The sequence below is a fragment of the Heteronotia binoei genome, chromosome 5 (genome assembly GCF_032191835.1).
Source record: "Heteronotia binoei isolate CCM8104 ecotype False Entrance Well chromosome 5, APGP_CSIRO_Hbin_v1, whole genome shotgun sequence".
Classification (NCBI taxonomy): Eukaryota; Metazoa; Chordata; class Lepidosauria; order Squamata; family Gekkonidae; genus Heteronotia; species Heteronotia binoei.
The window spans coordinates 128476354-128490772 of record NC_083227.1 but is presented as its reverse complement, the minus strand read 5'-3'; the positions used below and the strand labels follow the sequence as shown (position 1 = coordinate 128490772).

Below are 14419 nucleotides of genomic sequence, written 5' to 3'. Positions count from 1 at the left end.
TCTGTGGCAAGACCAGTCCTTTGGAATGGCTTACCACAGTGACTTCAGGGGGACACATCTTCTACATCCAGAGCCAGCTTCTTTTGATGGGCATTTTGCTGAAGATAAATTGTTTTGGCAAATCTGGCTGAACTATTTTATCTTGAGCTCTTTTTATGTTCCTGATTGTTATATGGTGTTTTACGTGTTTTCAACTTGTTGCTCTGTTAGCTACTTTGAGCCCTAAGACAGGGGTGTCCAAACTCATTTGTTAGGAAGGCAAGATCTAACATATGTGGGACTTTATGGGGCCGAGCCATACATGTCCTAAAATGTAATGCCAGATAGCAGAGATATAGACTTTATAGGGGACAAAGGCCAACACAATTAAACATATCAATTTTTAACATAAAACATGCTTAAAATTCTTGCAATATTTTGTTTAAAATGGAAAGGGGGGATAATGACATTTTGCAATGCAATTTTAAAAATAAAACATCAAGAAAAAGCAAAAAGATCACAGCAGAAACTTAAAAAAATAAAATGCTCTCAGCCTGGGAAAACATGAAATGGCAAGGCATTGCAAGCTTCTCTCTCCTCCCCGCCAAGGTCTACTCAGGTTAGCAATGGCTTTCCAGTGTCATATCCCCTTTTGGCTGTGGGTTCCCAAGATAGAGTACTCACTAGGCACTAGTTCTCACTCCCAGAGTGGGAAATCCATTCCGCATTTTCTTTGCAGCTTTGCTTTCAGCTTTAGCCTCTGCAAAGAGAAGGCTGAAGGAGCTGGGAATGTTGTCGCAGCCTTTGGAGCTTCACAAGGTGAGGACAGGAGGGGGAGAGGGGAGAAGAGAGCCCCGTGGGCCTGACTGAAGCCCTGGGCTGGCCGGTTTGGCCTGCGGGTTGCATGTTTGACACCCCTGCCCTAGCCATAAGGTAGGATAAACATTTTAAATAAATAAATACATGGAACAAGCACAGAATTCTGTTCACCTTGCATTTTTATCCTGTCCTTACTCCAGGAGGCTCAGGCTGTTATCTTCATAATAATGTTATGCAGTAACTGTTCATACTTATCTTAGTCAAGCATGTTAGCTCCCATACCAAACTGCTTCTTATTCTCTGGCATGGAATTTAATGACAGCTGGAGAACAACTTTTCCCACTCAGCTACTTCCTACTTAGACTGATACTGCTTGGCAAGTCCAAATACTCAAGAAAATGTAGGTAAGAAAGAAAAAGAGGTCTCTCCTCTTCCTTCAGAACAGGCATTGCAGAGTTCTTGGAGCTGGGAGTGAAAGAGATGCAGAGAACCCGCACTTCCTCCAGTATTAGCGCACAGTTTTCACTCAGATAAGGAGCTGGTCTGAGGGGAGGATTCAAACTCCCCTGCATTTCTGACATTATCAAAAGCATGATGATATCCACTTCAGTTCTTAAGAGGCTTGGAAGAATAAATCAGTTTTGCTGAGCTCTATTATGAAATGAAGGTGGGGTACACAGGAAGATTGCCCATCCATTACTATAAGGAAGCAATGGTTGAACTAAGCTAAAGGGGGCCCCTTTACTCAGCTCCTTGCCCACGTAACTGCTGATCAGGAAGCTGCAGAAAGTTAATTTTTTTAGCCAATATATCAGTGTATTTTTCTTACACCAAATTTTCTTTGGGGGGGGGGGAATCATGACTCAGGATGAATAAGATAGAGCTTCTCATAAAGCCCATTTATAAGCCTATGAGATGGCAATGGTGGCAGCAAGACTTTTTCTCTGACAGCATTGAGTCAGCAGTCTCTCATCCAGTTCAGCTGTTCAAAGTGGTGTGTAACTTGATAGCACCTAAGTCCAACCTTGCATGCAATGAAAATCTGGCCCCCGGCTATGAAGTTTTTGCAAGGTTCATTTTTGATAAAATCTCTCTCATTCACTCCGACTTGAAGGCCAAGGTACCGAAGGTGTCAGAAACATCTGCCTGTCTTTTTGTTATGAATAGTTTCAGATTAAGTCTTCCTATGTATGATGACAGGGTCCTTGGAAGAGTGAGGGCCACTACTTGTACTCTGGACTCATGCTTTTGAAAATCTTGCTAGAAAAAAGGTACTGGAGCTGTTAATGAAAATCATCAATGCCTCCCTGATGGAGTGGGCTCTCTCGAGTCTAGACCTTTGAAGGAAGCAGTTACTAGACTTCTGATCAGAAAACCATTGGCTAGTGATGAGGTGGCCAATTACAGGCCAGTCTCCAGTTTACCTTTTCTAGGGAAGGTGACAGAGCGTGTGGTAGCACAGCAGCCCCAGGGTTTCCAGAATGACACATCTGTCCTTGATGTATTTCAATCCAGTTTCAGGCCTGGATGGCTTTAGTTGCACTGATACATCTTTGTCTAAAGTTGGACAGGGGACAATAGTCTCTGTTGATTCTGCCAGACCTCTCAGCAGCCTTTGATACAGTTGATCACTCCCTTCCTATTCACCTGCATGAATATGGAGTTGGTATTAAGGGTATAACCATTACGTTGTTTCACTCTTTTCTGTCTGACCTGACACAGTCTGAACAAAAGGTACAAAATCACTTGGGTAGAATTTATCTTGTGGGGTGCCACAGGGTTCTAGTCTTTCAACCATATTCTACAGTATGTGCATGTGGGAGGGGGGAGCTAAGTGAGAATATCCAGAGCTTTGGGGTTGGATATGCAGATGACGCCCAGGTCTGTATTTCATTATGCAAGCCTCTGGGTGAGTATTTCTTGATTCTGAAATGGTGCTATGAAGTTGATGTCAGATGGTTAAGGCAGGACAAAATGAAACTGAATCTAGACAAGACATGGGTAATGCTGGCTGAAGGCTGATATTCTCAAGGGACTGAATCCACTTGTCCAAAATGGAGTAACGCTGGCTTTTACAGAGCAGGTTAAGAGCTTGAGGGTGCTCATGAGCCCTGCCTTGCTGTTTGAAAAGCAGGTCGGCATGTTGGCCAGGAGAGCCTCCTGTCAGCTGCATCTGGTTTGCCAACTTTCTTGTTACCTAGAGTCAGCTGATCTGACCTTGCTGACCCATGCTTCTGTAACCTCATGGATGATTTATTGCAATGTGCTGTACATGGGGCTGTCCTTGAAGACAACCTGGAAACTGTAACTAGTCCAGAATGCTGCAGCCCAACTGCTGTCAGGAGCAACTGCCAAGAACATGTGCTGCCCATTCTGAAATAGCTTCATTGGCTGCCAATCTGTTTCAGAGTTCAGTTCAAGGTGTTGGTTATGACCTTTAAAGCTCTTCATGATCTAGGATCCACATATGTCTCCATGTGCCAACTATGGTCGTAAGACAGCCATCTGTTGGCTATTCTACAACCTAGGGACGCCTTTCTGGCATCAACCAGAGCCTTTTCCATTGTGGCTCCAGCTCTGGGGAATGGGCTCCCTGAAGAGGTGAGGGGGCTCCCTTCCTGGAGATATTCAGGAGGAACTTCAAGGCCTGCCTTCTGTCCTTTTTTTTCTGCTTCCATCAAATTCCTCATCATCCTCTATCCCAACTTTTCTCAAGTCTCAATGGGCTAGTGTGGTGTAGTGGTTAAAACTCAACTGCTGGCTACTGCCACACACCCCGCAGGAACAGGCAAATAACTAAAACTAAGTAGCAGAAGAAGAAGAGGAAGAAGAAGATATTGGATTTATATCCCGCCCTCCACTCCGAAGAGTCTCAGAGCGGCTCACAATCTCCTTTACCTTCCTCCCCCACAACAGACACCCTGTGAGATGGGTGGGGCTGGAGAGGGCTCTCACAGCAAGCTGCCCTTTCAAGGACAACCTCTGCCAGAGCTATGGCTGACCCAAGGCCATTCCAGCAGGTGCAAGTGGAGGAGTGGGGAATCAAACCCGGTTCTCCCAGATAAGAGTCCGCACACTTAACCACTACACCAAACTGGCTCTCCAAACTGGGATCAAGAAAAACAATAACCAAGCACTACTCATGACTGCTCCTTCTATATAGTAATTCTACATAATGGCAAATATTGGGGGTGCACAAAATAAAGAGATGCTATCTATTGTACATTATTTACATCCAATTTCTTCTTCACCTATAATTACCCAGATGAAAGATTCCTCAGTCACAACAGAAAGGACATATGTTTGGTAATAATTGATACTGGTTCTAAACAATGGTGACAAACAGGACAGAATCTAAATTATGCTGCCAAGATTACTTAGATTATCTGGTTGGTGAATGCTAGACACAGCCTTACATCTGAACTGGCTGCTATTTTATCATCAACACTAGGTTTCACATATAGCTGATCATGAACAAAGTGAGTAGTAAAAGGCAAAACTTCTTCACTGTTGAACAATTAAATGTGATTTTTATAACACTACCTACTCTGTGGATGATACCAGCCGAATGAAGATGTTTGATTCCACATAACATCTGGTACAGAAGATAAGACATTCGTTCATGATCCAGCTCCATATGAATAACTTGGCACAAGTTAGCATCCATCAATTCCATAACCAAATACCTGAAACATTTTTTAAAAATCAATTTACATATGTGTTATGATTCTCATAAACACTCAGAGTACAATCCACTAGGAATGTTTTCTTCTGTGCAATGAATGGAAGGGAGGAAGATTACAAATAATTATACACAATTAGCTTACAAAGTAGACAGTTCCAATGAATCAGGTATATACCTTATCCACAGACACAGATTATGAGAAAGAACATTAATTTGTGTATAATGGGCAACACTGAGATTCACTGACCATATATTTCACTTGTATGTAAAAAGTTTCATTAAGACAATCAATTTACAGCTCTGATACGCAAGAGTTAAATTTTTAATTTTTAACTCTGATTTTATAAGGTTAAATTTGATATTGTTTTACTGTCACAATCTTTATGTGACCTTGTAACCAGCCCTGAGCCCACCTGCAGAGAGGGTAGGATATAAATTGAAGAAATAAATAAATAAGCAAGCAAGCAAATTCATTTAGCACTTACAAATTCATTTAGCAATGTATAAGAGGCCAATATTCAATACATAATGTTGTGAACAGGCACCTCCCGTTGATGTCAACTGGCATAATTCTCACTGACTTTAAAAGGCTGGTTTGCATCAAATCTAAACATTTATCTGTGTTTAGCTATTGTTTCAAATAGTCTTTTGGAAAAGGGAAAACCACAAATTAAAAAATAAGTCTCATGGGCAGTAAGTCCAACATTTTAAAAGTTTAAGAGAAAGAGGTCTTGTTTCTGACATTTTTCATTTTACTTAACTGGACTTGTCCAGAAAATGCTATATCTTGTATCTGATTCCGAACGAAGCCTTAGAGAGTGGATTAATAAACCTACAAAATGGAGCTAGGGACAGATGGGAAGATTTCTCTACAAACCTGGGAGAATTTCCACATTTGAAGAAAAATCTGAAATCCTTTTTAAAAATCATGGAATAAAAAGGGTCCCACCCCTCTCCCCTGTCATGTCCTTTGATGAAGAAGAACTCACTGGGAACAGCAGCCAATATACAACTGGACCCTGACCAGCAACCACTGCACAACTAAGCAAGAGTTTCCCCAGAGGGACTGCCTTGGGTAGGGAAGAAGAAAAAGCTGAAGACCGGGGAACAGATAAACATAGGCTGGCTGGTGGAAAGAAAAGAAGTGGGGAAAAGGCAGCTGCTATAACAGCTCTCAATGGAAAGAAAAGAAGAAATGGTGGGGAAATTATATTGAGTGAAAACGAGATGTCCTAGCAAGTCCTTGCAGGTGCCCCACATATTCAAGACTAATTCTCATCTTGTTGAACACAGCATAAAAAATAATCTGGTCCTAAAATCTGAAATAGGTAGTTATCAAGAAAACACAATAAGCAAAAACTTACACATCTTGAAATTCTTCTAGAGACTTCTGTGGCGTGAATACATTTAACAAACTAATTATCTGAAAAACCAGAAGTAAAACAAATCATGTAAAACCAGAAATAAAACAAATCACGATCATCAACATGCAGAAATGAATAAACAGTGTTACATCGCTAGAATGTACACAAGGCTTCGTTTTCTGACTTTGTACCTTCAATATACCAGAAATTTCAACAACAACAAAAAATAATGACTTTAGCATCATAATTTTAAATATTTAAAAACAAATTTACTATCCTAAATATAGAGTGTTTCCATGGTGTTACCTGTTTTGCAATTAATGTAGAAGTGAGTGTTGCAATGAAGAAAAGGCAGATTTACAAAGCAAACCTAGGCAGTTATTCCAGTCTAAGCCCACTGATATCAGCAGGGTTAGACTAGAGTAATGCTGCATAGGAGCAGGGCTGTAGTCAAGATATGAAATCTGGTGGGGACACAGGAAGGATTTTTTCTTTAGGGGGCAGCCCGATCTCTCCATAGGATACAATTGAGAGATCTTTCTCCCTAATCTTTCTTAACTTTCCCAGCAAGCCCTGGCAGGCTGGCTGGGGAAGTGAAGAAAGATCGGGGATACCTCTCCCTGCAGACTCTGCTGGGCTGCCCAGTTTCAACTGAGCAGCCTAGCGGAGCCTGTAAAGCAGCCGACCCTGCAGGAAGAGCTTTCCACACAGCTTTGCCAGCTTTGTTGGGCTGCCTAGTTGCTTTGCCAGCTTTGCTGGGCTGCCTAGTTGAAACAGGGCAGCGCAGCAGATTTCTCCTTGCAGGCTCTGCTGGGGTACCTGATTTCAACTGGATGGCACAGCAGAGCTGTCAAAGCAGCCAATCCTGTGGAGAGAGCTCCTCTCCTCTACCTTTATGAAGAGGCCATAAAGGTAGAACAGGGGTTTGGTTGCATTTTTGTTCTCAGGTAAATAGATAGATTAGAATGATTTATCAAAAATTCAGAATGACCAATGAAATTATATGATAATTTTAGTACAGGGCTAATTCTTTCATTAGGAAGTACTAATGTGTTATTACGGTAATCTAACAGAGGTCATGCATTGTCAACAGAGGGAAGGCAATGGCAAACCACCCCGTAAAAAGTCTGCTGTGAAAACGTTGTGAAAACAACGTCACCCCAGAGTCAGAAACGACTGGTGCTTGCACAGGGGACCTTTCCTTTTCTAACAGAGGTCATATGAAGTCCTACCTCACATGAAAAGTAACCATACTGATTATTGCCTTTCCTCAATATTGTGAAAGCAATGAGCATGCTCTGTCCTCATCAGGACATTTTGGGTGGGTGTTGTTGTTTACAAATTATTTTTATTCCCTGAGTATGCAAAAACTATGACTTTATCTATGTAACAAATCCATTTTGTAGCATATACAATGCACACATAATCTAAGAAGACCACAAGAACACGGGAGCAGGCAGAGATCTGCAATGAGATGGTGGAATTGGTAAAAATTGCCAAGCTATCTGCAGAAATCCTTCATGGGTTCCAAGCAAAATACTGCAATATTTTTTCATATGGATAAAAATACATGATACTAGTCTTCTGTGAAACAAAATACATGGTTAGTGGTCAAACTGAGCAGTTTACATTAAAGAAGAGTCAAAGAAATGTTGAAGGTATATATTTTGGACTGAAATTATCCAAGTTTTAAAGGATACATATTGAAGTAAATTTAATACTGGTTGTCAGTATGTGGAAGAAGCCTACAATTCCTTCTATTGAGAAAAAAGTTAGCTGAAGACTTAACCGATGGCACTAGCCAGGGCTTTTTTTGTGGAAAAATCCCAGCAAGAACTCATTTGCATATTAGGCCATACCCACTGATGCCAAAACAGTCGGAACTGTGTTCCTGAGCATTCCTGCTCAAAAAAACCCCTGGCACTAGCAGACTTTTTATAGTACATGGGTTAGATCCCAAAAGGAAGGGCTGCAGGGTCTTCCCACCATCCCCTCCTCCCAGAGTCCCTTCCAACCCCAGGAAAATGAATTTCCAGCCTGGAAGGATTTCCTTGTGCTTACACTTATTTATTTAAAACACTTATGACACTTTTCTACCCAATCAGGGTCTGGGTGGGACAGGCTGCTGCAGTGAAGAGAAAGAAGGGAGTGAAGCTGCTCCTTCCTTTCCCCTCTGTGAGCAGAACTCTGGTTTATCAAGAGAAAGAGCTATCTCATTCCTTCCCCCCACCCCACTGCAGCAGCTCCAACCCACACAACTGTTAGCACAGGCAAATCCTTCCAGCCTATTAATAAATTGGGAATAAAGAGCTTGAGGGAAGGAGGGAAGCAGGGAAGATCTCAGACAGCATCTTCTACAGGCACTATCCAAGATTCAAACCTCTGTATATGTGAAAGCAGACATGAAACTAACCCATGTGAAAAATTTCTAGTTTTTTTCCTTTCTGTGTTATTAAAGTATATTGATAAAAAAAATAACTAACAATTTTTCTATACTGCAATTATTATTGTTCTGTTGATATTTAGCTTGTTACTGCTATACTGAAAATTCAGTTACAATGTATGAGAAAACTGTAGCTTATGTATACTTTTTCCCCTCCATTGAAGAACAGAGTATAACCAAAAATGCTCTTTAGTAGTTTTCAGTTTAGTTTTATTATATACTGAGGACTGAAAGCCAATAAAACCAATTACCTTCCTGAAGTTAATAAATTTTAATTACTTCAATATATCACCCTGTTACATTAATGTATGAAATTAGATTTTGTACAAGTTACTAGATTTTCTCCACTGTGACTCCATCTTGGACTGACGCGGTCTATTTCTAGAAACACTATGACTTTTTGTGCATGATTTATACATGTGCAATCATATGTTCCAATGATTTAAATTCATTACGGCCTAATTCATCTGTTAAACTTAGGCATGAAAGGCAGTGATCCAGCTCAGTCTTGCATTGGTAGCATATGGAAGTTTCCACCAAGTGGTGACTTTCAACACCTGGCACTAGTCTTAACACAGCAGTACACCAACACAGAGCAGTATTTCCTCAGCTCATGTCCTCAAACACACTTCTTCATCACCCAGAAATATAAGAGGAATGTGCTTGAGAGATTCCACCACCAGTTCAATAATTTCCCTCTAACACCAATTTGATCCTGAACTAGTCTAAAGCAGGTTCATTTTCTGGACACCACTTTGCAGTGCAATAATATACATAAAAGCACTACCTTAGACCAGAATGCTATCCCGTGCTATGTACAACCATACACACACACAAAAAAACAGATATTTTTCCAGTCTACAAAGGCTTATACCATAAGTATATCAGTCTATAAAGATGCCATAAGACATTTTTTTTTATTTTTCAGCAACAAGCTTTCTCACTTGGAATTTGAGAACATATTATTTTAGCAATGTTAAATGAACTTGACAAAATGGGATAACCCTTGTGACACAGGCAGCTGAAGTAAAGCTAGATAACAGAATCATTTTTAGAGGCTCTCATAATGCAACAATAATCTATGGATTATACTTGAAGTAGGGAGGGACTAACAAAAATATCTTAACATTTATTTTATCTCTGTCTCCTGTGGGTTAATGAGAGAGGAGAAAGGTGTGGAGAAGTGGAGAGATATTTGGATCAAGACTGTTACTCTGTTGGACTGGTATGTGTGAACTATTCTTCTGGATTGTGATTCTGTACTGTTGACTTGGCTGGACTGATTATCTGTATATTGACCATTGGACTGACTCTAACTACTTCTTTTGCCCAAACCCAAATATATCTGTTCAAACGGCTTTGTTGAAGTTTGTCTTCTTAGAACTGGGCTGGGGCTGAACTTATCAGGTTACTCAAACCTGAAGAACTTTCCATGCACTGACATCAGTTATGGGCACAGCGTGGTCTACGGGGGAGTAAGCTCTGTCTGTTGCAGCATTTCCAGCGTTCTACTTGTGAGTAAGACAAAGCGGTTTTTGGGTGTGGCAATTTGTATCTGTGTTGGTCAGAACCATGGAGTCCAGCGTTCATGTCTCCGGCTTCCTGATAACGAGGCTCAACGGAGAGAACTACAGTACGTGGTCCGAGAAGGTCACCATGCTATTGAAGTTTCAAGGTTTGTGGGAGTATGTGGCAAATCCGCCAGACTTAACTGTGTTACATGCTGTTGATGATGCAGATGTAATAGCCAAGCATCGGAGTAATGATGATAAGGCATTCTCGTTACTTGGTTTAACCTTGGAAGATTCACAGCTTATCCATGTGAAGGAGTCCAACAGTGCCAAGTCGTGTTGGGACGCTCTAAAGGCTCTATATGTGAGAGAGAGTGTTGGGTCCCACATTTTTCTAATGAAGAAGCTCCTAAGTGCACGTCTTGAGGCAGGTGGAGATATGAAGACTCACCTGGAGTACATGAAGCGCACTTTACAACAGCTGCAGGAAAAAGAGGTAACTTTTTCTTCCCTGCAGCAAGCTTATATAATCCTCTGTTCACTGGATGAGAGCTATGACCAGTTTGTGGCTAACCTTGATGTGGTGCCAAGAGCTGAGATCACTGTGTCCAGTATTAAACTTTGTTGGTCTTAAGGGCGCCACTGGACTAAAACTGTTTCCTAATGCTAGAAATTGATATGGTTTCAAATCCTTAAGATATATTAACACAGCCCTGTTATATATACAGCACCCAATGAACTATTATTTTACATTTATTTGGTTCTAAAAGATGTTCAAATTACTTACATTTTTGTGATTGACACACTTTAGAAGCACAAGTTCCCTATAAGCTCGTTTTGCATGTGTTTGGTTCTGAAAGGGACGACTCAACTTCTTTACAGCAACATTGATTGCAAGGACTGTGTCAAATGCAGCACTGAAAGGGAAAGACAGAAGCACACTAATTCCAGCCTTTCAAAACGAGGACCATGTACTGAAAGCCTTGAAAGTATATATGCCAGGGGTGGTCAAAATAGATGGAGGAGGGAGAGGTGGAAAGAAGCAACTTTAACTTTAAATGCATTCTCCAAGTCACCAGCTGGCTTGGCTTGGAGAAGTGATTTAAAAAGACAAATGCAATCTCCAAGCTGGCTGATGGGGCAGTGGGGGCTTTGAAAGCCCCATAATACGTGCAAAAGAGCCACAGTTTGGCCGCTCCTGATATATGCTATAGTTCTCTTTGTTCCTCTTTTTGGAGACAGAAGATAAAATAGCCTAACAATAAATGTTCAGGGGATTCGTAATCCCCTCTTTCTCTTTTCCCTGTTTCTTTCGCACCTTTGTTGCCTGCCACCAACTGTCCAACTCATACACATCCCATCCCTTGTCATTAGCTCAGATGCCTGCATAAGATCTTTAAAGCCAGAAACAGAAAAAATAGCTTTGCCGTTTCCTGCTGAGGGAAGACAGTGATGCACTATGGCTGCTGTGCAGATGTACTCTCTGTTTCCTTCTAGCCTTACAAAGAAAATATATGCACAGCCATCATAATACTGTTATAACTGGAAAACAGAAACCTGTGGTTATTTGGATAGCCTCCTTGGGTTTTAAAGGGCAACCCCCCCCCCCCCATCTTGTGGGAGATGATGTCGTGGGAGAGGGAAACAGGGAGGGAAAAGACAAAAACAGTCACTTGACCACTCCACAAGGAGAAACTGCTTCTTGCTTCTGCTAATGCATCCTATGTAGGTAAGTCAACACGCCTATGAGTGGTTTCAACAGAAGAACTTTGTAAAGAATTCAACCGAATACAAATTAAAGCGTCAATTTTGTTAAGAATCCTTCTACAAATTGTTTTAGCAAATTCTACAAATTATGTTTCAGCAAATTTGTCTCAAACAGACAACTTATTGACAGCTACTCTGCTACTGACTTGACATAATTTTTATGACAGGTGTCCTTATCCCATAGACAAAACTGAACAAAACATTTTACTCCGGAACTTCAGCAAGTATACCATTTCATTATTCTTGTGTAAATAATCTATATTCTGGCAATATGCGATTCACTTTTTTATTGTACCAAGTCTGCTTATCTATTTCGGATTAAAAGTACTCACCAAACAATGCCTTGAGCCCCAGAGCCAATCGGCTTCAATTGCTGGTATCGTTTAAGTACAGTGAATGTGGAGTCTGCAACCTGAACGCTGTAAAATTGACTGTCACATTTACTCTCGCTCATGATGTAGTGTCATGTAGGTTGCCTCCAAAGAGTTGGCACTTTTCGAGATCTAAATAAAAAGAATACCCCAGAAGACAAATACATACATTTACTGGTGAGTGATCATTCTCTTTATAAATTAGATAACTAGGAAAGAGATGGAGTGGGAGGGGGGGGGGATGGAATCTTGTGTATTTAGATTCCTATTTGAAGGATTGACTAAAATGATGGGTCATCCAAAAGAAATGTAGTATAATGACTGATCATTGCAATAGAATAGGGGTGGCCAATGGTAGCTCTCCAGATGTTTTTTGCCTACAACTCCCATCAGCCCCAGCCAGCATGGCCAATGGCTGGGGCTGATGGGAGTTATAGGCAAAAAACATCTGGAGAGCTACCGTTGGCCACCCCTGCAATAGAAGACACATGTTTATTCAGACTCCATAGTTTTCCTGAGACACCTGAAGCTACTCAATTATGCATTCTGCTATCATATGATCACTTAAAGTAATTTACAGAAACAAGCTAGTAGACTGGCTGTGTATATCTGCTTTTTCCCTGTTTAGAGATCTCCAAAGACTCAGTCCTGAACTAGATGGCCCAGACTAAGTTGATCTTGTCAGATATCAAAAGCTAAGAAGCATCAGCCCTGGTTAGTACTTGGAAGGGAAATCACCAACAAAGTCGAGGGTAGCTGTGCAGAGTCAGGAAAGGCAAACCAGCTCTGTTCATCTCTTGCCTTGAAAACCCTACAGCAGGGATCCCCAACCCCAAGGCCGTGGACCAGTCCCAGCCTGCTGCCTGTTAGCAACCAGGCCGTGAGTTGTATAATTATTTCATTATAAATTACAATGTAGTAGTAATAATAACACTACATTGGATTTATATCCTGCCCTCCACTCCAAATCTCAGAGTGATTCACAATCTCCTTTACCTTCCTCCCCCACAACAGACACCCTGTGAGGTGGGTGGGGCTGAAAGCGCTCTCCCCAGAAGCTGCCCTGTCAAGGACAACTCTGCAAGAGCTATGGCTGACCCAAGGCCATTCCAGTAGCTGGAAGTGGAGTAGTGAGAAATCCAATCCAGTTCTCCCAGATATACACAACCACTGCACCAATATAAAGTGCACAATTGTATCATCCCAAAACTATGCCCCCTCCCCCTGGTCCACGGAAAAATTGTCTTCCACAAAACCGGACCCTGGTGCAAAAAAGGTTGGGGACCGCTGCCCTACAGGATCACCAAGAGTCAGCTGCAACATGACAGCATTTTTTCACTACCAGTTCAAAACATGTAAGCAGCTTTTATACAGAAACAGAAAAACCATTCAGACTGATAAACCATAAATAAGTACTCAGCTCCTCAGAAAGGTAGGTAGATACTTTGGAATTTTCCTGCTTATCTGTTTGTATCATTAGCCACTATTGGAAGTCACTACAGTGGCACAAAGAATTCTGGGGCAGATAATTCAAAAACACTTCCCACATACCTCTCTCTTCCAGCATCAAACCTTACTATCTGCCCCCTCTCAATCTCCCTCTGAGCATATGTAAGCAAAGTCAAAGGAAAGAAAGGAAAGTCTAGTTGGAAAGGTTTTTTGGAGATATAAGAAACTTTAGAGTAGTGGTATATACTCTGAGGCTCATGAAAAACATGCATTTGCAACCATCATTAACCAAGAGACATCTGACTATTGCATGGCCTACACACCTCCCTCCCCCAAATAATATTAAATATGTAACTATAATCAAATGAATTTTAATGCAACAGAAGCTAACTCTGCTAATGTATATACTGCATGTTCCACCATGTTTTGTGCGCTGCCTGGCAAAGAGGAGTCCTTACCTGCTTTCTCTCAGATGCCCTCTCTTTATTTCTTCTTTCTGGTATCCTCTTTCTTGGCCCTCTGAAGGCTCTTCTCTAGCTCACTGCTGGTCCTGCACCACTTCTAGTGTGTCTATTTACAAGGCCATGGATCAAATCCAAGATTGACAAAGCTGCCTCAAGGGGTATATGAAAGAGGCGTACGTAGTTTGCATGTCATGGAGGAAATAAACTGCTTTAGGGAGATGTCTGTGCCATAGGCAGTGGAGAACAGGGATATGAATTTTGCTTTCTCCTACAAAGGACCAATGAAATCAATGCCAGCCAGTGAAAAGAAATGCATAATCATATCTGACATACTGCTCCAGCGTCACGAGGAGGGACCAAGGCAGGCACCCCAGGCAACATTCCTCCCTACTTACACATTCTAGTTTAGTTTACAGTTTCAACTGAAATAACACACAACCACACCATTTTCAGAAAAAGTGGAATAAAATTGGCCACAATTTTTATTGGTTACAGCTGTAGTAAGCCTTGGCACAGCATGGGGTAAGGATCCTACTCATCGACTGACCTGTCTGCCAGTCGATGCTC

At 41.4% G+C, this 14419-nt stretch overlaps 1 protein-coding gene across 3 annotated transcripts in view; it reads right to left on the bottom strand.

Annotated features, from left to right (window-relative positions):
* The window catches only part of MAPK9 (mitogen-activated protein kinase 9), a 36297-nt gene extending 24224 nt beyond the window's left edge, over positions 1–12073 (bottom strand). For all 3 annotated transcript variants that reach the window (XM_060240378.1, XM_060240379.1, XM_060240377.1), the window contains exons 1-4: positions 11901–12073; positions 10589–10718; positions 5848–5906; positions 4346–4484 (exon numbers count right to left, since the gene is read on the bottom strand). In XM_060240378.1, coding sequence (XP_060096361.1) covers positions 4346–4484; positions 5848–5906; positions 10589–10718; positions 11901–12022 — 450 coding nt within the window. In that variant the 5' untranslated portion in view covers positions 12023–12073. The remainder of the gene's footprint in view (positions 1–4345; positions 4485–5847; positions 5907–10588; positions 10719–11900) is intronic.
* Positions 12074–14419: the final 2346 nt, after the last annotated feature.